A 27,367-nucleotide genomic window follows, 5' to 3' on the forward strand; every position below is an offset into this window, starting at 1 on the left:
TGGCTTTTTTCCATCTTTCGTAATAACATACATAAAATGAGCTGTAAAGGGTACAGGAGCATTTATCTACATCAATAACCCACTTCTTGTGATGGCCAAAATTAAACTGATTGAATCTTTGTGCAGCATAAAACGTATGACTATTCTGAAAATCAAGACTATTACTTATTGGCTCTATAGCTCCTAAGTCAATTTGACAACCAATAATCGTTATTTTCCCACTTGAAGACATTTTCAAGCCCCACCTTTATTAGGGAAGTTCTAAATTAGTATTATCTTTCAAATGCCGTTGGATTTTAACCTTTTCACTTTTTTGGCCTGCAAATGGGACATAGTACCTTTAATTGTATAAATGTGCAATTTTGCACACTTTACGGACAAAAGGTTAAAGAGAACCACTGGTGAACGACAGTGACTAATATTCAGCAGCAGTCGTTGCTAAGATTTTTTCCCCTAAAGTTTACCATTGGACAAAATTAATGCATGATACGTTGGTAATACATCCAAGTAAAAATGTAGGCGATACCAGATAAAGTTCGAAATGATGACCCGAGACTTTGGTTCATCGAGTTCCTTCGATTCCTTTTCATAGTCATTGTCACTACCAAAAAAAAAGTGGGGAAATCCCTTCAGAGGCGTACCAAATTTGATGTCATGGTATGAGATACAGAAATAGGTGATCAATAAAAAAGACATAATAATAAATAAAACAAATTTGAACGAACCTTAAGTCTACAACAAGCTTTTGTATGCAAAACAAAACAAATTTGACTCGCTCTTGATGAATAAACTGCGGTTCTGCATGAATATCAAAGCACAATTACAATTTGCTAGCACACGAGATACACAACCACAAAATAAGCGGTTAAAGGACGTACATTACGATTCGTCAATACTCCTGAGATTTACGGGCGGGACAGTCTGAAGTGTCTCTGCTGAAAGGAAGATGGAATATAAAAAGAGCATTTCCTTGCTTTTACTGCTGAAGATATTTCTTGTAGGAGTGGTTACGGGTGAGAAGAATATCATTACCCTGAACAATGGCTCCTATTCGAATCTACTCATCGCAATCGACAGGAATGTGCCTGAGAATCTGACCATCATCGACAATCTCAAGGTAAGAATATTTAGGTAAAGCGTTTTTTTACATCTCATGAAATGTTTTTTTTTTTTTTTTATATATCCCCTTATTAAATCCAAAATCAGAGATTAAACAATGACCAATGTTACTACGAATTATTACTGTCAATGCATTAGTACCATTATTATTACCATCATAACTACTACTACTACTACTACTACTACTACTACTACTACTACTGCTACTACTAATACTACAATAACTACCACTACTACTGCTGCTGCTGCTTCTATGTCTTCTTCACCTTCTTCGACTACTTTTACTATTATTATTATTACTACTACTACTACTACTACTAATACTACTACTACTACTACGACTACTACTACTACATGTTTGCAGCCGTCGATTTAGGGTTTGGTGAAAGGCGGAGGGCACCTTTCGAATTTTTTGACCAGCAAATGGAAACAACGCGATGTTGAAATGGATTGCTGCGTTACTTAAAGTATGCACGATTTGGGTTTTCTTAAATGTCATGGGTTTGTCTCCCATTCCTCCCCCTCCTCCCTCTATTCGCTAACCTACAAATTATTTTAAAGCAATTATACATGATCATGTATAACGAGATAATGTACCGAAAGCTAACACTTAATGTGAGATAATGAGGTTCAAGTAATAAGATTCAAAGTAAAGATAAAATGAACAAATTGCGGAATTCACGAGGAAGAAAACACCCTCGTCCCCCTCAAGAGAAGATTAACTTTTATATTTTCAAAACTTTGTATTATAATTCCTTGATTGTTCCGCAAATGTGTACTTGTAGGTGATGTGCAGCGACCGAGAAAGATAAATTGTGTATTTTGTAGTTTGAACGATTTCATGAATTCGTCTGGAAGGGGTGAGCGTCTTTGTTAAATTGTCTACAAGTGACTGAAAGGCAATCCTCATCCTGCAGTTAATCTTTGACCTTATGGATATTTTGCATTTCTAGAATCACTCTCAACTCTCAGCCTATGAATGTTTTATTATTTGCTCGGATTCATTTAACCTCCGGTTGAGTATCCAATGGTCATATGGAAACGTTGTTTCATCCGCTCAATCTGACTTGCCTGCATAGAACAATAAGCACTTTTGCATGAAAAAGTGATGTTTTCGAAATGTGAGTTTTTTCCAGCATCGGGGTGCTTTTCAAAAAGTACAATATGCAAAAATAATATGCAATTTCTTTGTACTTTTGTGGGAATAAACAAGAGCAATATAAAGGTCAACAATGGAAGCCGCTAGGTCAAAGGGAATCGGTGGCTCATCAGTCTGTCGCTGGCGCGCCACCCGGAGAAGCTCCCCGATTTTCGCCCAGTTTTCATATTGCTCCGGTTGTCTCATCACGTAGCTAGTTCGACGGCACTACCAAGCTAGAATGTTCCACTATGTTGCAGGATATATGTCATTGAGTGAACCGGGTGTGCAGAAATGGTATCTTGGAGAGGGGAGGTGAGAGTGTTCGTGTGCGTGGTAATTGTACGTGTGTCAACAATCAAAGACTAATAATGACAGTCAGATGGTTCATAAATCTACAATGACGAGTAAGCTGTCTACATCACAGTCCACATATAAATGTGACTTGAACGTATAGCAGACAGCAAACGGCGGATCAGACGACACTTGATAGTGATTTTCTATGTGAGATTGCTTTGCTAAATTGCACCCCTCTGTAAATAATCGAATGGTCCATGGCGTTCATGAATATTCATGTTTTTGCTTACCTCAGCAAACTGCTTGCCTATACTAAATGGAAAAATTAAGGTGGGGGGTTGGCTGAAATAATGGACATAATTGGACTTAATGAACCAGTCAGAACTGATCTATGATAATTCATGCTTGTTATCCTTCGTGTGCTTGACCTATAACCTTACAATCGTGTGGCCAATTGCGTCCAAAGTTCGACTTGTTGCACATGTGTTATATAGGCAATGGCGAGCTGGCGACCTATTTTGATCAAATTACGGTGGGTGAACTTTCAAAACTCAATGAGACACGAGGGTTCCAATGAAAGAGCTGGTGTCAACGTACGTCGGGGTGGATGTGCTTTTCCTTTAAACAAAAAATAATTTTTAACGATTTTTTTTTGTTTGGGGGGGGGGGGGGGAGGGTAAAAGTCCATAGGCTAAAATGTAATACTGCTGGACTCTGACGATAGGGGGCGTTGTCCAATGAGACTATTCGGAGCCATATGGACCTAAAATTGACCGGCGACCGGCGGGAAAGCGAAAGGGCAGCGCCCAGGCATCGCTGATGCTCTAAATACTGCTCAACTTCTCCAGAAATCTTTGGGCGATGCCTAAATTTTTAGCGGCGACCGAGCAGGCTGCAAAGTTGTGACCATAGCTTTAATGAATATACTAATCGTTAGCTTTCTTTTGATATTAAACTTGTTTTTATTTTAAATTTTTTTTTGTCGGAATAAAGGAAACTTAAACCGCTTGACCGAAGACCTTCAGCGTCTGAAGTCCGGGATGCACGCACAAATAAACAGGTTCTAATGACGTCATCATCGCTAAATCGGCGTCTTTCATCGTAAAATGCTACACGTTTACAATGTTTATACATCTTTTTTCATTAATAGTAAAATATAACATTATTTTGTTTGATACCACTGAAGTTTTGGGTTTTATTAAATGAATAATTTTATAATAAGATTAATTTTACTGTTTTAATTTACTGGATCGTATCATTAAAGTTGCAGAGTAGAGAGATGCATTTTCCCACCACGCCAATTTTTATTTACAGACCGATATTCTGCTAAATGAGTTCATGATGTTTTTCAAAAATCAACTGCTTTCTGCTTCACTTAACGTCCATATGCGGAGTCGTTTATCAACTAAATGGATTAAAATTCATGGATGCTTCTTTCCGAGGTATTTGTGGTGTTGAGGCATTCCAGTCACCTGCTATTATTTGTTGTACTCCATTAGCCAGAACGCAAGTTGCATTTTGGTTTTGTAGTTTCATTCAATAAGTAGGTCAATCAAATACTATAGTCTGCACAACAATAACAATTCGTGTCCCTGTTGTACATGTACTGCGCCTCTCCCCTCACTGTGTCATAGTTAATTTACCCATTTAAATAGTTGAACCACCTGCCCGATGACGCCAGTAGCCCTTTACCCCGAGCACTCAACACTGTGTGTAAGTCAGTTTGTGGCCAACTTCTTTTATGAGACAAATCTAACCAAACGTTTCAATGAATATATTTTGGAATATCAAAACTTGGCACTCAGACTCAGACATGTTAGACATCTAAACTCAAACATATAAATGATCATCAATGTCTTACAAACAGTAAAGTTACGAGTGTATTTTTAATTTAAATGACGAAGATGCATGTTGTATAAGAATATAAAAATATCATCATGTGCTATGAGACTCTAAAGAATGATGTGTGATATGAAAATCATATTTAGTGCTACGATGCCTGACAAAAAGGGCACTGCTTTGTAATAATATGAAATAAACAGTTTAATTTGGAGAGTGGAGAGATGAAAGGAAAGGAAAACAACATGAAATTATATAAGCAGACAGATTGCCCGAAAATGCTCGTAAAATATTATATCAGTATTTGAATGCACCTATTACAACATATTAGAATAAAGACAAATCATGATTTGGTTTGATGTACAGTATTATACCTGTTAACAGAACTGACCTTTGGTGTTTATTTGTTAGTAAATATACCTGTTAAAGTGGCTATGATCTCGTTTTATATCTTAACCATAATAATATTATTTTAACAATATACAACCTCATTTCATTATCTCTCTTTGTCACCCTCCGCCTTCTCCTCAATCCCATCCCTCTCTCTCTCTATATATATATCTCTCTCTCGCTATCTGTATTCATTTCCCTCCCTTCCCCCCTCTCTCTCTCTCTCTCTCTCTCTGTCTTTTCTCCACCCCTATCTCTCAACCTCCTCTCTCTTTCTTTCTCTATCTCAGACGATGTTTACATCAGCATCTCAGCGTCTCTACAATGCCACCAAGCAGCAGCTTTACTGGAGCCACATCAAGATTCTGGTCCCAAACACCTGGTCCATCCAGACCCAATACCAGTTTGCTAGGACCGAAACCTCACAGTCTGCAAACATCTTCGTGCATGACTTTACAGATGACCAACCGTATGTCGATAACTTCGAAGGATGTGGGAAAGAAGGAACTCGGATACACATGACACCGGCCTATATTCTAGAAGTACAAGACCGAGAAGACAAGTTTGGCAACACAGGTAGGCGTATTGCATGAAGTGCATTTTGTATTTAGATTAAATGACATGTACTTGTAGGTCTACAACTGGCAGAAGACAGCTTTGCCAAACTTGTGAAAAATCGACAGAAGCATATAGACAGTTAACAGACAGCATGATAGACAAATATCGGACAAAAATTAATGTTTGACATCAAAACTTTGTAAAAAGAAATGTTTTAAAAACCGAATCGACAAAGAATGACCAGATTAGATTAAATTAGCGACGGTTGCATAGAGTACGCCTACAACCAGGATTGCTCCATCCATTTTTATGGCTACAATTGAAAATCATTGCTAATCATTATACTCCCCTATATTACCATTATCATCATCTTATCAGGTAGGTAGTATGATTTACATACGCTGCGTGCGACCTAAATGTTATAAGTCGGTAGATTCTGGTTGTTTGCGTTCCCTGACCTATCTCTTGACATTTCGCAGTAGGCATGAATGTTGAAACGTGTTTTTTGTTCATCTTCATGTCTATAGACAACGTCTTAGTCCGAACCTGGGGTTATTACCGCTGGGGATTGTTCAAAGAACACTACGACGGCGACGAAGGTACTGATCCTACCTACGACTCACCCGATGGTAGCACAGAAGGAACCCGCTGCTCTCTCAAGATCAAAGGAACTCTCTTAAAGCATGATGGAACTACTTGCCGGAGTAGTCCTAACCAGTCCGATAATCCCGATTGCCGCTTCGTTCCTGATACTGAAGGACAGACGGCTACAGCTTCACTTCTGTTTGGAACCAGAGATGCTCACATTCATTCGGTAAGTTCTGTCCTTTAGTCCATGATAATTTATAATTATGTCCTTAAATTCAAATGAACGTAACACTGTCTAAACGTGGGATTCACATGAGGTGAGGTCCATTTTGTCATTTGCCTCCCTATATATATATTTTCCAAGAAGGAGGAAAACCAGGCAGAGTTACTATATCACGAGTAGTGTCTTGTCTTGGTATTGGGTCGTATCCAAGCTCTTGGAATCGTCAGTGTAGTAATAATTAAGATGATGCTGGTGACATATAGGTAAAATACATTTGGCTTGCCCCTTGACGTGTTAGTCGAATGGAGTTTCAATGAGTAAATATGAAATAGAACTTGTATTATACACATCAAAGACATCGAACAAAACATTTAAAATTGATCCAGAAACTTTCATTTGTTTAAAGGTAAATTAAAATATAAAACTTCTACCAACTTAAAATTTAGTCTATTTTTCTGATTTGTTCTGCTTTCCTTAAAATTAGTTTTCTATCAAGGTTGGATTTACCTTTACGATGATGCTGGTAACGTATAGGTAAAATACTTTTGACTTGCCCATAGCGTGATAGTGGAATGGAGTTTTGAAGAGTAAATATGAAATAGATCGTGTTTTCAACACCTCAAAGACATTGAACAACATATTTCAGACTGATACAGACAAATTTCATTTGTTTAATGGTAAATCCAACATCTTAGTTTAATTAATCTTCTACCAACCTTGAATGTTGTAAGCATACTTTCATACACTCCTGTGGACCTTTACAAGCCAGGTAAATTCTTCATATGTCCTTTGTTGGCTGCTGCGTCGAGACCACTTGAGCAAAGATAGGTGACAGTAATTAGTGAGTAGCCATAATTATCTGCCTTATCTATATTTAATCCAGATGGATTATTTTACCTTTCTTGACCAGAAATGTGTTTCAAATTCAATGACATGGGCATTATCCTATTCAACATTTTCGATTCTCTAATAACCATCGTTACCCGTATAACAGATAGAGAAGTTCTGTGATGACGACAAATTAGACCCGGATAGCCTACACAACCCCCTAGCTAAAAATCTCATGAACAAGTTATGCGGTGGAGACAGTGCATGGAGGGTAATGAAGGAACGGACAACAGACTTCCTGGCGGATGTACTACCGGTCTCTTACACCACTCCTGTAATCGAGGTTCTCCAGCTCTCGTCGGTCAGAAGTGTAGTACTTGTCCTCGACACCAGTGGTAGTATGGCAGTAAGTCTGTGTTCTGTCTTCCTCTCCATTTCTCTCTCTCTCTCTTCCTCACTCCACCTCCCCTCCCCCCCCCCCCCCATCTCTCCAATGTTGTGGTCTAGTGAATATGTCATCGTTCTGCTGGTCACATGGTTCGCCGTTCGAATGTCTTGTGGGAGGATTTTAATCTAAATGTGCAACTCTCCAACCAGCGCATTAGGGTATATGGGCTGAAGCCAAGGTAATACAAAGCACTTTGTAGGTGCTTAAAGCTACCACTTGTGTAGAAAATTGTTCTTTTTATCATTATTATTTTTGTTGAAATATAAATGTTACCCAAGTGGAGGGGATCTTTTATTTCTGACAAGCACACATGCGCAAACTTAAAAGGGAATAAGAACACAATAGGGATAAAATGGACACATTATTATTTTCGGTCACATTGGGTATTGTACGTGCTAGGGCTCGTTCCCCCCCCCCCCCCCTCACCCCTCCCCCCCCCCGTGTCTAGGATAGAGTTCTACATTTAACAAAGCTGAAATGTCAAAACTCGCTAACACAAATACTATGCGCTATTAAATTTGCAAGATTAAAAAATGTGCAGGGTTGATTTTGATATTGATATCTAACTTAATTTGAATACAGTTTTTATCAATAATTAATGTCTAAATATATCACACATAGTCAATTTCTTTATCAAAGCCTGATATTCAAACCACATTATGTTGTATCAAAAGCATTTCAAATGTTTTTATTACATATTTTAACATGTACTAAAAATAGGCTCAGGGTTCACTCCGTGGGACCCTGCCCTTAACATATTATAATGGACAAATGATGACATACAAATAGATGATTATTTACACTTTTATATCGTAAAATATAAACACCCTGTTGAACTTACATAAAACTATTAGTATTCAAGTTTGAAATTTAAATCGTTATTGCGTCAATTATTAAAGTGGACGATTAAAATCAAAATGGCCTACTAACGCTCATACAATGAGTGGGGTGATCACACTGCCTGTGCACACAGTCTGCCCCGCGAACACACACACACAACATCAGTCAGTTGGTAGAAATAGCAATTTTTGTAAATTTATTTAAAAAAAAACTAAACAATATTTTTTAAAAAAATATTTCACATATATTTCAAGCATACCTTGAATAACAATTCTGTGTAGTTTCATTGTTATAGGCATGTGGAAAACATGTTAAATGATTTAATTAGAATATTGTCTTTTTAGCCATTGTGTGACATGGCCCGCTGACTCGCGCTGCTATTCTGCGTGGTGAAAATGCACCTCAATGTATAAAACTCCCCTACAAAAAAATGCAATATCCTCATGTGTTTCACTCATTGAATCAATTTGTTGTTTACACCCAAGGTAGCCACAACTAAACTGGGGTCACCAAACTTTTTTTCACTCTAAAATTCAGTCCCTGTAAAATGTTATGGCCTGTTGAAGGGTTTCTCGGAAAATCGTCATAAATCCTCAAATCTGACATTTTTTTAAAAGGAAAATATACTGTGATGTGGCTGAAGGTCTGCAAATTTTAATCATTTGATCATTTTTTCTTAATAATTTGTGAAACACATGAGGAAATAGCTGTGACGGTGATCCAAGTAATTTCCATCGCCATATTTTATTGGCATTGCAAAAATATTTGGAATTTAATGTTAATTTTTGGTGTAAATATGATCTATAAATTTATGATTTAAAAAATGCCAACAAAATGAACAGTTTGACTTTCCTTTATATATATATTTAGCTAAAATGACCTAATTTGCATATTTGATGAATATTCATGATCAAAGCTGATTTTTCCTTGCAACAATAATATATTTTTGACAAACCGAAGGCATACGATCGCCAGATCATTGGGATAACTTCTCGGTATTTAGATCTAGGCCTATAGGTCTATAGCAGCTGCATTTTTCTGTCTCAGAAATTGTTTAATGGTAGGATACTGGAAGCACTGGCGTACTGATGGGGGGGGGGGGGGTGGTTATTTGACCCGCGAAATAAAATTGAAATGTGATTTATTTCTAGATTTTCTGGGTTGGTTTCGTCAGACGAGGCATTCTTCATTGAGGGGGGGGGGGGGCACTGTGCCCCCACTTTTTCAGGTTCCCCTAAATTGCCCCCTTTATTTTTAATGGTAGGAATTCATGGAAGGGTACTGGAAGCACTGGCGTCCTGACGGGGGAGGGGGCAGTTGACCCGTGAAATAAAATTGAAATGTGGTTTATTTCTAGATCTTCTAGGTTAGTTTCGCACAGTCCAAAATAGATTCTTGTTGCCGGTCTTGTTGCAAGCGCAAGGAAAATCATCTTATTCTTTAGAACAGCTCTTAAAATACTCACAATTTCCATGTTTCCTGTCATAACTGTGTTTATAAAAGAATAATGAATACATAAAATGACAATTTCATCTAAGATCAGGAAGATGAGGGATTTTAGCTCTAGAAATCATGAGGGGAAAAAAGTGTGGCGAGTTGTCCGAAAAGGCACCCCACCCTGGACAACTCGCCTGTGGCGAGTTGTCCAGGGTAATGTGGCGACATGTCCAGGGTATTGTGGTGGGTTGTCTTGGGGCGGGTTGTCTTTGTGGCGAGTTGTCTGGACCCCCTGTCTGATATACATAGGTTTCACTGATGTATCATGTTCGGTTTTGATTTGATTACATAAGCGCATATTAATTAGGCGGACTTAGTTATGTTCACAACTTTTCACTGCAGATTCGCAAAAATGGCAAAAATTACTTATTTTGTTGGCTTCTGTTTTCAAAACGGTAATAGATATATGAATTTAGTTTTTTGTATTTTTTACCACAAAGATAATATTCTAGTGTCTGATAATTTAATTTATTATTTGTGTCTGAGAAAGTGATGAATTAAGTTGTCAACTTTGTCGAATTTTGCCATTTTTGCCCATTTGATCATTTCTGGCAGGTTTTCGGTAATTTTGCGATTTCAAAAAGATGGTATAAATTCACAACGCATTGACCGATTTCAATTCTGTTTTTTGTTTTTTGAAGCTTTCATAAAGCTGGATCATTAGCAATCATCAAATAACATGTGTTTGTTGTACCTATTTTTGGTGCGCTATACCTACAATGAGTCTTTTTTTGTTTGTTACCATAATGACATCACATGCTTTTGTTTTCAGGGGAACCGATTTGACCGAATGATCCAGACATCTGTGCATTACATCATGACTGTAATTCCCGCAAACAGCAAGCTAGGAATCGTAGTCTTCGACACGACATCGAAAGCCAGTGAACTTCTTACGGATATTACCGATACTGCTTCGCGTCAAATACTCGTCGATGCTTTACGGTCATCACCGGGGGGTGGCACGTGCATCGGATGCGGGATATTGTCAGGCATTCAGGTACCATTAGCTAGGTCTCTAGCTAAGTTATACCCGCTGCACACGAGGCGTAATTTGCCTGACGCAGGACTGCGACAGCGATTGACGCGGTATTTGGTGTACCATGTCAGAGCAACATCGAACGAAAAGTTAATGGAAAATTAACAGTGCGTACACTGTGTGCAACGGGCATAACTTGGCTTATGCCGAAAGGGTGGGTATGGTAGCGTCGCGTCGCGTTGACTTGAACGCGACCATTCGTCCAAAGCCCCCCCCCCCCCCCCGGTTTGGCCGAAAGGGTGCGTTGTTTAGTCTTCCACATCAGAGCCATTCGTTTATAATAGAATTTAAGGAATAGAAATTTAAGTCGTTTAAATTCAAATAATCAAAATAGAAACAGATTAAAAATTAAATCAAACTTGTTTTACGTAGTCTTGCAGATCAGGCGTTTATGAGAATTAAATCAATAAATAACAAGAAACACAATCAAATAATTTACTATGATATCTAAAATGTCTAATAAAGGTGTTTACCTAGTCTTGCATATCTGTCGTTTATTTATTAAAAAAACGAAAAATAATATCCATTTATTTCTATGTATGGAATTCAGAAAGCCCCCCCCCCCCTCCCGCCCGCTCATCCCGAAAGAGTGCATTAAGGTGGTAGGCCTACTCCGTTATTTTTTAAAGTATTTGTTATTCATTTGTAAAGACTGTTTAGCATGACTAGTTTACATCAAAAAAGAATTCTATACATAGAAAGAAATGGATGTTCTTTTTATTTGGCCTTTTTAAAATGTTTATTGTATTCATTAATTGATGTAATTCTTATAAACGCTTGATCTGCAAGACTACGTAAAAACTAGTTTTTTTTTATTTTAAATCTGTTTCTATCTTGATTATTTGAATTTAAACGACTGATGTGGAAGACTAGTCAACGCACCCTTTCGGCCAAACCGGGGGGGGGGGGGGGGGCTTTTGACGAATTGTCGCGTTCAAGTCAACGCGACGCGACGCTACCCACCCTTTTGGCATAGGCCGCATAACTTCACAAATTTATTTAAACCTATAACAGCCATTAGTAAATCATTTACCTAGTCAAAATATACAATAATTTATCAAGCAGTTCTTCAAGAGCAAGCAGAATAGTGGAATTATTTTTTTCCGCATTAGTTTGCTTTAAACTTCATTATAACAATTGGTCTATTCCATGAATAGTCTTTAGAATTTAAATTGAATAACTTGTGACGTAATGTTTAATTTGTATTTCTAGGTATTGGGTTCCTATTCGCGAGGTGGATACATGTTACTCCTCAGTGATGGCGGAGAGAATGTAGCTCCATACATCAGAGACACGTTTGATGACATTGAGAACTCAGGAGTCATAATTGACACCATCACTATAAGCAACTCAGCTGATCAGCAAATGGAAAATCTTTCCAAAAACACTTATGGCATATCAAGCTTCTGTACAGATACCGGGATTGGGACTTGTCTGATGCAGGCGTTCCAGAGTACCATAACGGAGAGACCAGACGTTGGCATGGAAACTGTTCCTATACAGGTATGTCGTAACTTTAGTTCAAATTATCACCCTATGTATGCGAGTCAGTACGTTGTAGGCAAAAAGGGTAGTGGTTTCTCAGATTCATAATAAACCAGCAGGGTCAAAGGACATCAGGGATAAAGCAGGGATAAAGGACAAAGGACAAATGAGCGTGATTAGAATTCCACATAGACACGTAATAGGTCCTTTTCTTGTCTTTAGTCTCCTTCGTCACAGAATTCGTCAAATGTCAGATAGTTTGCAGATGACTCAATTGTATTTTATACGTTTCCTCCTAGCAAATTTCGTTTAGATTAATTTCCAAATAACTGCAAATCTTGAATGAATTTGCGTTGTGTAAAAAAACAGTAACAAAGAAAGGGAATTCTTCATACGTGATATTCATTGATGATTTCCTTTAAAAAGCACATCGTTCAATGATAGCTCATGACACACATTTTCTAGCTCATTATTTGAACGAAAAAAAAAAATTAAATCTTGTTTTGGAATTTCTTTCAGATCTACAGTTCAGGGGTCATTATCGAACCCGATCCAGGTTTCTACATTATTCCGGTGGTCATCGACACCGCACTTGGCAACGAAACTGTGTTCACGGTTATCTGGACGGAGAGTCAATCGATATCAGTCGTAGTAACTGGGCCAGGCGGTACTCGAGTTGACCATAACGATCCTCGCTATCACATTGATATGAACAACATGATTGTGACGATCAACTTACCTCTTGCGCAGGTTAAGTTTCTGAAACAGTCCCTTTACCTTTCTTCCTATATACATTATAAATATTTAAGATATCTCTTCAACGATTGTGGAAACCCATAAATAAAGTTAGGTTGTTTATAATGTTTCCAAAGATGTGTGGGAAACTTGTATTCCAAAGTTTCAAGCCATTAAAAGTAAAAGATTTTGTCCACTATTTTTGCTTGTCATCATCTTCTCCGTCTACTTGATACGTACTAAACCTCGCGTAAACCTGTCGTATGAACAACAATGACTCTTTCCCCAATATAATATCAGCCTTTCTTTTCTTTAACCTTGCTGCTCGTAACATGCCAGTATGGAGGAAATGTGTGGTCAGGTCATTTTAATTCTAAAACTATGAATTTGTATTTGAATGTTTTTTGCCTAAATTGGCAAACAAATATTCTAATATTGCCACATTCGACAGAGAACACACCCACACACATGTTAGGGTCTGCGATATTCGCTAAACCAGAAGTGAATATTATGAATATTATAATTAGTATTTTTATTATTACTAACTGTGATTGTTAATATTTTCATTATTGTTAAAATCACTATTATTTTTTTCATCACAATCATGATCATTATTATCAGTTTTAATATTATTGTTGTTTCGGTTGTTGTTGTCGTTTTTCTTCCTATTAATATCATTTTTTGTCATTCTTATAATTTGTATTATTTTCAAAAAGGCTGGTTTATGGAATGTAACCATTAACGACTTAGAAGCAGGCGTCGTAGAGTATGCTAGTGTTTCAGTAACATCTAAACAAACTACGCAAGAATATTCGCCAGTGACAGTGACTGTGTTATTAGGATCTCGTGTAAGTATACTGTTGATTTATTTCTGATATCAATCTATTTTGACGGTTAGACGGTTTTTTGCTATTCTATATTCAAAGCAGTCGTATGTTTTGTTTGTATTGGGGATTGGCTAAGCCATGCCGCCCTAACAACATGAAAATCCCATATGATAATGAACAATTGTTTACTGAGGAATCTATTTGATTAGCAGGTATAGGAATCAATCGATCTGGTGTTTTAAAATATATTTATTTGGCAATGACATGTCTCTTTCCACTATACTGATGGTTTTTCTATTCATAGCATGAGCCGTGACTGAAGATGAAACATATTGCCTAGCTTATTTATCATATTTCCTGTTAACCATGTTTGCTCGTTCGTTTTCATCTATATCTGTCCTTTTTTAAGGAGGTGAATTGTTCCCAGAATCCATCATTAGCTATCTATGCTCAGGTTCAACAGGCAGATAATCTGCCTGTTTTTAACGCTGACGTCACAGCTATCGTTTCGGATTCATCTAAAACGAACCGAGAGACATTGCTCGACAACGGGATAGGTGAGCCAATAGCGAGCTTTAGATTTGACGCGACGAACGAGGGATGCGTCAAGTAACGTCATGCACTGGGGGCACCTGCACATGTGTCAGCTCGGCCGCCGCGGTAGCACATATGCTCTGTCTGCCTATTGTGACTGTGTATAAATATTTACAAAGAGTACCTGTAATATTTCATTCTATATTTCGAGATTTAATCTTGAGTCTTATTCTATTTTTTTAAGTTGGATTGTGTAACTTTTACTAGAATTCATTCGGTTTTAGCATTGAAGTGCCTTACTATCTACATCATTCCGATTGTTGTACACCTGTCTGCTACCGAACCACGGAAAATGTAACGGTTCAAATATTTATTAGAAAAAGTGGCAATTCGATTTCGATTTTATTTCTTCCAATGCAAAACTTTTCGATAGCGAGTCGAAGCCTTTCCCAGTAATGGTCTTTAGTAATAAAGCAGAAATCTTATTCTTCATACTATCTTCTCTATGCATTCCTTAGCGTCAGACTTAATGAAAGATGACGGAACATACTCAGGGTTCTTCCTAAACTTCACTTCCGATGGCAGATATAACGTCAAGGTCAATGTCGTCGGCTATGATGTCACAGAATATCGGAGAGGTTTGTAAAAGGATCAAGTTTAACATTTCCTCCGGTTCATATTATTTAGGCATATGTATTAAAACTTTCAACAACAACAACATTGACGAAAACTTCATACTCAATTGGTAATAGACGTAAAAATCCATTCCTTCCCTAGACATATGTGAAATCACTTTTAATTTTACAGTAAATATAGAAATCATAGCATATTGTATGTATAGTATGGGACCATGGAAGGTCTAACCCTAGTGGAAACACTGAAGTGATGAAGGCTTTTTACCCAAATGTAGGAAGTCCCTTGTTCGACCCGTGCTCGGTGCCTACATCCATGGACAAAGTGTTTTGTCCCTTTCTACCCAGGTGTTAAATGGAAACCTTGCAATGTAGCTATAATAGGAATGCAGTGATTTCAGGAAAAGCACCATTTATGCTAATGAGGCTACCATGAGTACATAAGGATCAAACTATCATTACCATTATTTCATTCAATACAAAATGTTGGAATATATTGACTGATCCCATTGGGAGAATTTATCTGAAGAAATGTCATGACGATTTTTATACAGTTTCCGTCAACTGTTTGCATCCAGGAAAAAGGTCAGCAGAACTTGAAATTGAGACCGCATCGGAGCTATCCTTCATGCGTACAGCATCGGGAGGAGTCTTCAAAGTACAAGGCTACACTCCCAACGCCGCTGATATTCTACCACCTTCCCGTATCCAGGACCTGGTATACACCTCTTTCTCCTATGACAACAGCACGGTGACCCTCAGCTGGACTGCTGTAGGAGACGACTTGGACCAGGGAACGGGTAAGCAATCAATCAATCAAGTGTTCGAAGTCTTGAAAGGGGCTTCGGCAGAGATGGCGCTAGGGAAGGGGGGGGGACACGGTACCCCCACACACTTTTGAAGTACCCAAATAGTTTCACTTCAGATTTATACCCCTATTTCTTTCTAATATGCGCCCCTTCTCATTAGTGCCCCTTTTCACATATGATAATTTCTCCCCACTCAAATCCGATAAGCGCCCCTTTTGATATGACAATTGCCTTTTTTTTTCCTTTGTTATGAATGCCACCTTCCCCTTTTTTATTAGTGCCCCTTTTTTACCATATGATAAGTGCTCCTTTTGTAGAATATTCATGCTCGTTTTCGTCGCTATCAAATTTCCCTTTCCTAGAAAATGTTCAAACAATCACACATAACTATAATTTATGGTATTTAAGAAATATCTTGGACCACGAAGATTATAAATAATAATGGACAGTCTTTAATAAGTACAATGTAGGGGTGTATACCAATGTCTAAAATTTCATTTCATTTCATATCTGTATATGCAATAGAGTTAGGCCTGTCGATAATATAGCCATACATCTCTATACTGTTTTAATTTCCACTACATAGCCTACAGTTACGAACTCCGCTATTCCACCAACTACTACGAGGTCCGAAACAACTTCAGCAGTAGTCATGAGGTCACACAGGATCAACTAGTCTATGGGAACCTATCCTATATCAATCCAGCAGGGATTATGGAGAATGTCACTATTTCTCTCCCTGAGAGGGGGCAAGATATCGTCTACTATTTCGCAATTCGGGCTTGGGATGTTACAGGGAACAGAGGGGACTTGTCCAACATCGCTTCCCTTTCAATCCGCTTCATACCGGTGTCTGAACCAACCACCGAACCTCTACCGGTGTCAATACCCACCACCACCCCCACCGAACCAATACCGGTGTATGGACCCACCATCGAACCTACTGGGCTAGACAACCTGGCCCTAATCATCGGCGTGTGTTGTGCAGTGGGTGTGGTAATCATCGTTGGCGCTGTCATGTTGTACATTTACTACCAGAAGACACACATTGCACGGACGAAACCTAAGTCAGCTTCCACGCAGGAAGGGCTTCCAGAATTGGCGGCGATGCAACATAAATCAACCTATGATGATTTTATTTTCGCTACAAATTGATTCACTCTCTGAATTTACACTGTAATGGAAATCATATCCGAGGGAGTCATGTAGGGATCACTTCGTTTCTGGGGTAAAAATGGAAACGCAAAAGAAAGTGAAATTCAGTTCTTTAAATGTAATTTCAGTTATTTGTCCAATTACGTTTGACGTGGATACTTGTATGACTAAACGGCTCTAGCATAACAGTTTGCAAGAACAGAAAATAAGATAAAGCATTAATATGTTTTGATGATAAAAATATACGAAATTTTTTTTTTGTGTGTGTTTGGTTATTGCTTGTCTCACTAAACACATTTACTACGTCATGTAATTTAGCTGTCTTTATAAATTAGGGACCCAATTTGTGACATTTTTGGTGTCCCCCTTACATAAGGAATCCAGACGTATTCGGAGCTCTGAGTAAATACTAAAATAGTGGAGTGAGATTGTATTGTAAAGTAATTTCCAAGCACAATATTGCATCCTCATACCTAGAATCACTTTACAATCTCACTCCACTATTTAGTCTTTACTCAGAGCCACCAATATGTGTAGGTTCCTTATGTAAGTGGGACACCAAACATATCACAAAGTGGGTCCCTAATTTATGGAATTACCCATATACATGAAAGTCAAAGTCAATACAATTAGGCCATGAACATTTAACCTGTTGACTACTGAATTGTTTTATTCGCATAGGCTTAACACAGCGACCACCCGGTTCCAGGAGTCAATGGGTTAAAAGGCAGCTCCGAAACTGCATTGATGACAAGAGAAACTTAAGCATTAGTTCGAGTGGATTCAGGGGTGGTCCATTGTATTACTCCTAAAAAAGAGTGGAATTCCACTTTTTCGTATTAAAAGGAGCATCGAAGTGAAATCCAACTTAAATAGCAAACTACTCTAGAAGAAAGCATGATACTCAGATAAGTAGACATTTTTAGTGATCATTTCGGCTTGAGTAGAAACCCTTCCTGAAAAGTAAATCGAGTGGAATTCACTCACAAAAGAAAGGGTTATTTAACTACTTTGGAAAGAATAAATTTGGGGCGAATTCGACTCCGAAGAAAAGGATCCTTAATATGACTTCTGACAAGAGTGATTACTATTTCTCTTCATGTGATCTGATCCTACCTAGTAGGACTAAATGCATATGAGATGTAGCTTTTTATGTCTACCAAGCTGATTTATCCCTACTCAGAGTGAATGGTGTGATCAATTAAGATGTCGAATATTGGTCAGGCAATCCCGTTGCCAAACTTATCGATGATATACTTTGTCGTAAACAGGATAAAATTGTACAACGTTTTTTTTAATTATCGACTTCGCAAATAATCGACCAAATTTGCTTGATATCACAAAAATCGAAAAATCTGAACACCGAAATTGACACAGACGACTTCACAGACATGTGGATGCAGAATTTGTTCCAAAATAGTTTTTTGTGATATAAAAATATGTTGGAGCAAACCTTGTATGGATCTCTGCTTCTACCACTTCTTCCTTTGTACATGGCAATACTAATAAAGAATATATTATCTAGCACATTAATTCCAACATTACCTGAAATCAACCATAATATCTTAAGGTTCTCGAATTCAGTATAGGAAAGTATCCAATAACAAAATGTTTTTAATTACTTGTTTGTTATTTGTTTGATGTTTGTTGCTTGTTTTTGTTTGGAAAGTTAGAGTGCTATGTCATTATCGGGAATAGCTTGAATATATTATTATTCAGATATCATAGTCAGAAAAAAAATTAACAATTCACTCATAAGCCTGAACTATCACCAATTCATTCAGATAATTCTGTTCTGTTTGATGCTTTGACTAAAGGATTCTTTCCAATATTCAAGCAATAAGTATCATATATTAGTTATACTGTTCCTATTCAAATAGAAGAATAAAGGCTTATCTCGGATGTTGTTTTTTCCCAATACTGTGTGTGTGTATATATATACTAACTGATGGATTTCGAAACGGAAATATGCCTTCAATAATTTTGAATTGTTTTCGACGTTTAAGTATCATAATGTTATAATACATGTATATGAGTTTCTTTGTTCACATTTACTCGGAAAAGAACCAAAACATTGTACTCGGTTTTGTTGCTGTTGTTTTTGTATTAGTGTTTTTATAACTAATCGATCGAATCAGAGACTTATCAATGATTGTTAATAAGTACGGCCTAAAATTTTGTTTACGGTCCTTTTTATTCTATCTGTATTGGATATTACAAAGTTAATGAGCTGTATTGACAAATAAAGAGAATTGGCATGAGACCTGTGATTTTGAGCGATTGCTAAATTTTAACACGAGGGCTTGATCGATGGTTATATCATGAATGAATATAGTGAGTGTGCGCGTGAGTGCGCGTGTGTGTATACGTGTATTCGTGTCTGTTTAAATACGCACATTCTCTCCAATTTGTTCATTCTACACATGCGAGGACAGACCGAGGTTCCATGGTGCCTTAAAAAAGTGATGCTTTGTCCAGCCGTCCTCCCCCTCTACAACAACCAAGGGACTAAGGAGGTTTTGAGAACACAGCAGGCAAATTATAAGAATCAAATTCGATGCCAAAAGAGTCGGATCAGGACAACGACCTCGATCTAAATTCACCTAGAACAGCTACCCCTTTAACATGCTTCGGTCAGTAGTCTCCAGACAAATATATGTATCACCATAGAAAAATGCACCCTTGATAAAGAATTCCCTTGATAATTTTCTCTGCATAATTAAAGACAACTACCCCCGGGACACCTTTCTTCGAACAACTACCCAATGGACAACCACTCCTATGACAATAACTCTGAACATGTTTCATCTAATACCTACCCTGTATTAAGTAGGAAGTAATATTAGAAAGGGTAAAGGGAAGAAATATATTGGTAGTTCTTGTCCAGTGTTGCCATATTTAAAATGTCCAACGGACCACGAATACATTATTATTTATGTAGGCCGATTAATAATGATGGTATTTTTTCCCTCCTCCTCTTCCTCCTCCTCTTTTCCACCTTATAATAATAATAATAATAATAATAATAATCATAATAATAATAATAATACAAACATTTTTTAAGCGCTTGTGACATAAAAGTTTCAAAGCGCTGTACACAAATCAAGATTACTTTAAAAAAACAATAAATATAAGTTACGTTACCTAATTTCCAAGAAAACAAAATATTACTAACATTACTTAATAAATTAATATTACTTAAATTACCAAAAAGATAAAATATTACTAACATAACTTAACAAATTAACATTACTTAAACTACCAAGATGATCAGACATTATTAACAAAAGAAATTAACAAAAAATGTAAATTCCTTGGAAAATTAACATATGATATCATTATATCAATAATAGCAACAATTTAAAAAGACATAATATAGGTATTGTAATACTAATGTAAACTTTAATATTTTATAGTTATTTGGTGTTTTTTGGAATAGATAAGTTTTTAGATTCTTTTTGAAAATGTAAACGGTGGTTGAGTCCTGGATATTGATGGGGAGAGTGTTCCAAAGAGTGGGGGCACAAACTGAGAAGACCCTTTCACCATAGCGGTTGTGGTGCGAGGACCAAGTGCGAGCTGGGGTCTGGATGATGATCTAAGGTTCATGCCGGTAGTCTGTTTGGGTGAGATCAGTTCAATCAGGTATGAGGGTGCGCGATGATGGATGATGTTGAACGTGAGGAGAAGGATCTTGAATAGGAAACGTTGAGGTTTTAAGAGCCAATGTAGGGTGCGGATGACTGGAGTGATGTGGTCGTGCTTTCTAGTGCTAGTGATGAGACGTGCAGCGGTGTTCTGTGTGTGCTGATGAAGTGGGACCAGATGACAAGCAGGTAAGTTGATCAATAAACTATTACAATAGTCCAAATGGGAAGTTACCAGATCATTTACGAGTCGTTCAGTAGAGCTGCATACGATCAAGGTATTTCCGTATGTTCCCATTCCTATCAACACCAAAGCTAGCTGCCCGACATACCTTTCGGATGTGCTTCCTCAAGTCTAACGAGTCATCCTCCTCCTCCTCTTCTCCTATCAATCATTTTCTTCATCTCCTTCCTTTTATTAGAAAATGCCAAAAAACTCATCGTACCGAGTTCTCATCAGACAAAACCACAGAGCAACAATCCGGCGGCTCATCGCGGGTTACGACATGGAGAGATGAGCCCGCCAGCTACTATGGTCAATCCACGGCTACTCCACGGAAACCACGTCAACCCCAAGACCAGTCCCGTTCGCGTCTCATTTTTTTCGTACCACGGCGAGCCCAGATTCCAGTATGAACTCATTTTCATACAGAACAAGCTAGGAAAGCTTGCAAAGAGGTAGCATACAATTGAAATTTGATTATTTATTGCTTTGCCTCACTATTTATAGAGACAAAAAGACTAAATAAACTGTGATTTGAACCCTCACGTCAACTGCAAAGCTCTTTTAGTATACGCTGTCTTTACCGATTGAGCTAACGATGAGTTGATGGAAGATGGATTTGTATAAGTACTATCACCCCATTAACCACCCTACCGGATTCCATGTGCGCATGCGCTGGTTTCCTTCGCGAGTGCGCATGCGCAGGTTCCCCTCGCGAGCTCAATCTGGGCTCGCCGTAGTACGAAAAAAATAAGACGCGTCCCGTTCATATTCTAGCCCCATCTACATTACTTATCTTTTTATGTTTTAATGTTGATGTTTGTTAACTGATGTAGATTTCATTGTTCTTTTATGCTTATGTATCTGTTTTTTCATTTGCTCTATGTGTCAAATGTGTACAATTAAATCTGTTACCTTGTATATTTTCTGGTTTTTAATGTGGAAAATAAATGAAATGAAATGAAATGATATGCAGCACGATTACATTGACCCGGAAATGATTGCAGAACCCCGGCGCGAAACTGCTATTGTCATCGACAAGTTCATATTCATCTTATTAACAATAACAGCAGTTGCATATTTGGTCTTTATGATTGTATTATTTCATACCAGCTCTAAGTTAAAAAAACCTTTAGATTTATATATAAGATACATTCATGAGAAGATATAAACTTTATCTATCAAGATTGAATCACAGTGTCACAGTCATTTGTTGAAAAGAGGTTTAATAGAGACATTCCAACTTAATGGGCAAAAGCGTACATTGAAAGTTGACACATCTGTAATAAAGAAGATGTAGACTTTTATTTATCTTCCTAATGAGCTTTACAACAAATATTCCAATTTTATGGCCAACAGTGTACATTGACATAAGATACATTTATGAGGAGATATAAACTTTATCTATCTATATTTTTGGAGATATTAACAAAGGATTGTTCCAACTTTATGTGCAACAGTGAACAATGAAAGAAGACACATTTATGAGGAGACATTAACTTTATTTCTTTATCTACTTAGGGAAGTCTTTAAAAAAAAGTGTGACTACTGTATAGCCAACGATATATATTTACAACAGATACATTTATGAGAAGATATAAACTTTATGCTTCCATATTGTTTGTGGAGGTTCAAAGAGAAATGTTACAAATTTATGGGCAACAGTGAGATTTTACAGAAGATAAATTTATGACAAGAACTATTAATAAACTTTATTTATCTATCTACTTAGGAAGGTTTACAAAAGGATATTCCTACTTCATGGCCAACGATGTAAATTGACAGAAAACACATTTATGAGGAGATATAAACTTTATCTCTCTATCTACTTAGGGAAGTTATACAAAATGTGTGACTACTTTATGTCAACGGTATATATTGACAAAATATAAATTATGAGAAGATATAAACTTTATTTATCCATATTGTTTATGGAGGTTCAAAGAGAAATGTTCCAACTTTATGGGCAACAGTTAGATGTTACAGAAGATAAATTTGTGACAAGAAATATTAATGAAATTTATTTATCTATCTACTTAGGAAGGTTTACAAAAGGATATTCCTACTTCATGGCCAACGATGTAAATTGACAGAAAACACATTTATGAGGAGATATAAACTTCATCTCTCTCTATCTACTTAGGGAAGTTTAAAAAAAATGTATGGTCTACCTTATTGTCAACGGTATGTATTGACAAAAGATACATTTATGAGAAGATATAAACTTTATCTATCAAGAATATAACATATAGTGTCACAATCATTTCTTCAAAAGAGGTATGAAAAACTTAGTTCAAATGTATTGGCAACAGTGAACATTGGAAAAAGGCACTTATTTTTAGAAGATATAAGCTTGATCTATCAAAAATGTAATCTTTTGCTAATAATTTGAATGACTGTAAAAAGTTATGATCTTTGATTTCTTGATCGTAGAAACCTATTACTTGATACATTTTTGTTATATGGGTTTGAAGTAATAAACCTTTAAAAATAAACATTTTAAAAAGATGAATGTTACACGCATATGTGTATCTCAATGAAACATAAAGTGGGATTTAATGTAAATATGAGTATTATTTAAAAAAATTATAATCGATATTTCAAAAATGTTTACACAAGGCAAATCTGACCATTGAAACACTTTATCTTGGTTAGACACAGACTATATGTTATTATGCAGCACACATACAGGAAATGATCACAAAATGTGAGAGATAACTCATTCAATGTTATCCAAATTAATCGATGTCTTTTTGCAGGATGCGCATTTTGAGTAGAAAACATACTGTACATGTACTGTCTATGGCAATTCTCAGGATAAGTCCATGGGCTTCCTTTTAGACATAATCTTAAATGAAGATCAATTTTTTTTCTATTACATAAAACCCTTTTCTATCATAATGGAATAAGACCACTATTACCCTGGTAACGGATTAAGAGCATGGAGTTTTAAAACATGTCATATATGTGTAATCTAGAAAGTAAAAACACATTGTAAGCAATGCCACTATTAGTTTTTTTTTTTTTACAAATGCAAGTTAATACGGGAGTCAGTCAAGTTTAAACGTGGCTGTTGCTGTAGAAACCGTGTGAAAAACTGATAGTTGCATAAAGAAAACTAAAAATAATTATAAAAAATAATGATGATTTCCTATTTGCCATGAAGCTTATATATTGTAATCTGTCTGTGTGCCATTAAGTGGGTGATGGGCGTGACCACTAGGCCATTATTCTGGTTAAAAATCAAGTAATATAGAACATTTTAGAAAAAATTATATTACTTTTTTTCAACGACATGAAACGAAATAATAGTAAGCATCGTATAATTACAGTAGACCTTTCATATAATCAAAATTTGGGTCATTTGATTTCACAGACAACTACGAAATAGCAATTTCCAAGGAAACGGAAATATTACAGATCTGAGGTTGATATCTGCGAAACCCCCCCCCCCCCCAAAAAAAAAAAAAAAAAAAGTAAAACAAACAATATGAAATTTAAAACAACAGCCTGGTAACGGCCTAACAGTATATGAGCGATATCGAATGATAAATATCTGGTATATAATAACCTCAGCTTCATAATCTGCTCATATTATGATAAAGTTGGTGGTGGATGTGACCGCCATGGCTTTCACAATAATTAATAAGTGTTACACATCAAGAAAAAATTGGCTGAAGCGGTAATGTCAATGTGATGTCGTGCCGGGCTACTTTGACGTCTGTTGTAACATATACAATGACTAAAATTTAAATTCTTCAACATTTCATGGCTTCGATGGGTTTATTCTATTTTTAGAGGACCTAAAATGATATGCTATCTGTAATATATTTTGAGTAGTGCCCCAAGGGAGAAAGAACTTACAAGAAAAACAGAAATTGATGATATTTTTGTACACGGCAAACAAGTTATCCACGTCCTACCTCACAATTCACTGCCCAAACTACCAATTTGAGATTCGCATAGACTTAGTGATCTCATATTTCAAACACTCACAACTTCTTATTATTGGTCCGATTCATTTTAAACTTTTGCCATTCTGTTTCTCTTATTTTCTGCTTTCATTCAAAACAACTTGTTACAAGGGTTGGATTGCTCTTTGTGTCTTTAAGCTGTCTTTTGATGTATGCAAACAAAAACGAACTTTACTCGCTCTTGAAGATTAAACTGTGATTCTGCATGAATATCACGGATTAAAATGTATACTTTCCTTCAAAGCAAATCACATTAGCTGCACAATAAAACTGACGATATCAAGACATAACTTACAATTCGTCAATACTTCTGGGACTTACAGTTAACTATGAAGTGTATCTCCTGAAAGGAAGATGAAATATAAGAAAATGATTTACCTGACTTTACTGCTGAAGATATTGGTAGTAGGAGTGGTTACGGGCCAGAAAAATATCATCAACTTGAACAATGGCGCCTATTCGAATCTACTCATCGCAATCGACAAGAACGTGCCTGAGGATCTGACCATCATCGAAAATCTCAAAGTAAGAAAGCTTTTAATAGTCTGAGTTTATTTTCGTCTCATTAATTGTTTTTCTATACATCATCGTATACGAATCGAAAATTGTATCATTATCACTATCATCATCACTATAACTATTACTACAATAAAAACTGCTACTGCTACGACTACAACAACAACAACTACTACTACTACTAATATTACTGATGCTGCCGTTACTTTTACTTCTTATTCTTGCACTACTACTACTAATACTTCTTCTTCCACTCCTATACAGTTCATACTATTCTACTTCTACTAGTATTACCACTACTACCGTGTGAGTCAAAATAAGTTTACACCTAGAAAATTGCTAATTATTTTTAAAATTATCTATGAACAGTAAATCATTTTACATCTTATGAAAGAATGTTTTATTCCAAATCATTTGGTATCATTTTTGTGTGGTTTGTGTTCACGCTTGGATAAACAGGAGGCATTGTTTGCGAGAGTGCAAATATCAAATTGCGCCAAAGTGATGCCTACAGCATGTATTATGTTGGGATTAGCGGAGTGAGAGAACGAATTGAAAATATCAAATGAAATGCATTGCATATGATTTTTGCAGAAGCAAAGTCACACACACACTCACACACGCGCACAATTGTTCGTTGATATTTGATATTCTATATTTGATATGTGTGGCATGATTAATTTTGTTAGGGATGTTATTTGGATCTGCAAAAACCGAATTAATACCCAAATCCCAATTGTTTTATTCAAACATCACATAAGCAACTTTGGCGCAAGTCGATTTATGCATTCTCGCAAACAATGCCGCCTGTTTATCCAAGCGTGAACACATACCGCACAAAATGATAGATAGATAGATAGATAATGGTTTTTATTGAGAATAAAAGAACAACATTATTGTTGCATGATGTTTTGTTCGAAAGGAAAGGAAAGGAAAGGAAAGATACCACATGATTTGGGATGAAACACTCTTTCATAAGATGTATAATAATTGAACGTTTATAGATGATTTTTTAAATAATTAGCAATTTTCTAGGTGTAAACTTTTTTTTTGACTCACACTGTACAGCTGGTATTACTACTATTTCCACTATTAATACTACTGCAACTATGTTTGGTTTGGTGAAAGATTGGGGCACATTTCCGTTTGTTGTTGTTGTTTGTTTTTTTACAAGCAAGGGGAAGAAAAAAATCGAGAGCATTTAGGGCTCACAACGTTAAAATGGATGCAATTCTGCGTTTCTAAGACACATCACGGTTTTTGGATTTTAAAAGAGTCGTGTATCAGTCATGCCCCCCCTCCCCATTCCCTCTATCCGCCACAGATTAAGCTACAGATTATGTTCGAAGCAATTATACATGTACACGTGTAACGAGATAATGTACCAAAAGCTAACACATAACATGAGATAATAAGGTTCAAATAATAATATTTAAAGAATTCACGGGGTGGACATGCAAACAATCGTCGCAAACGCAAACGAAGATTCCTTTGTAAAGATACAACTCAGCCCCCCTCATGAAAGATTTACCTTTATATTTTCTAAACTTTGTATCTTATCGACGCTCCTTGATTTGACTGCATCTTTAGGGATGTGCAGCGACCGAGAAAAATAATCGTGTATTTTCTGTTTAACTCGACGGGAGGGGATGATCGCCTTTGGGAATTTGCCACTGAAGGCTAGGCACCTACAGTCAAACCTTGACTTCATAGACATTTGTCAAATCCCTCTCAACTTTCAGCCTATTGACGTTGTATTATTTGCTCAGATTAGCCATACCCCTAATAGAGTATTCAATGTTGTACGCGTATTAGCAATGGTGACCAAACAAGAATGTTATATTGTAATATTGACATTTGCACTCTAGCACACGCTAGAGTGGTTACGGGTTGTTTATAAATTATATTACGATTTTCCCTAAATTTAAACATATAAATAATGTCCTTTTTTATATTTGATTTGATTTTTATTAACCAACGGTGAGCAAAACCAACACTACATTTCATACAATGTGCATACATTTACATT

At 36.6% G+C, this 27,367-nt stretch overlaps 1 protein-coding gene across 1 annotated transcript; it reads left to right on the top strand.

Annotated features, from left to right (window-relative positions):
• The first annotated feature begins 946 nt into the window (after positions 1–946).
• On the top strand, positions 947–16,978 carry LOC105438460 (calcium-activated chloride channel regulator 1-like). Its single transcript, XM_030994344.1, has 11 exons — positions 947–1,117; positions 5,074–5,359; positions 5,869–6,155; positions 7,147–7,386; positions 10,538–10,762; positions 12,014–12,304; positions 12,806–13,036; positions 14,258–14,405; positions 14,901–15,020; positions 15,593–15,814; positions 16,410–16,978. The coding sequence occupies exons 1-11, from the start codon at positions 947–949 to the stop codon at positions 16,976–16,978; spliced, it is 2,790 nt and encodes a 929-aa protein (XP_030850204.1).
• Positions 16,979–27,367: the final 10,389 nt, after the last annotated feature.

Source organism: Strongylocentrotus purpuratus, unplaced genomic scaffold, assembly GCF_000002235.5.
Source record: "Strongylocentrotus purpuratus isolate Spur 01 unplaced genomic scaffold, Spur_5.0 spur5_scaffold_21, whole genome shotgun sequence".
Classification (NCBI taxonomy): Eukaryota; Metazoa; Echinodermata; class Echinoidea; order Camarodonta; family Strongylocentrotidae; genus Strongylocentrotus; species Strongylocentrotus purpuratus.

Bases quoted from the DNA above. Each gene is read 5' to 3' on its own strand.
- LOC105438460 (XM_030994344.1), top strand. From the start codon at position 947: ATGGAATATAAAAAGAGCATTTCCTTGCTTTTACTGCTGAAGATATTT. The intron at 6,156-7,146 runs GTAAGTTCTGTC...CCCGTATAACAG, and splicing joins GAGATGCTCACATTCATTCG to ATAGAGAAGTTCTGTGATGA. The intron at 12,305-12,805 runs GTATGTCGTAAC...AATTTCTTTCAG, and splicing joins TGGAAACTGTTCCTATACAG to ATCTACAGTTCAGGGGTCAT.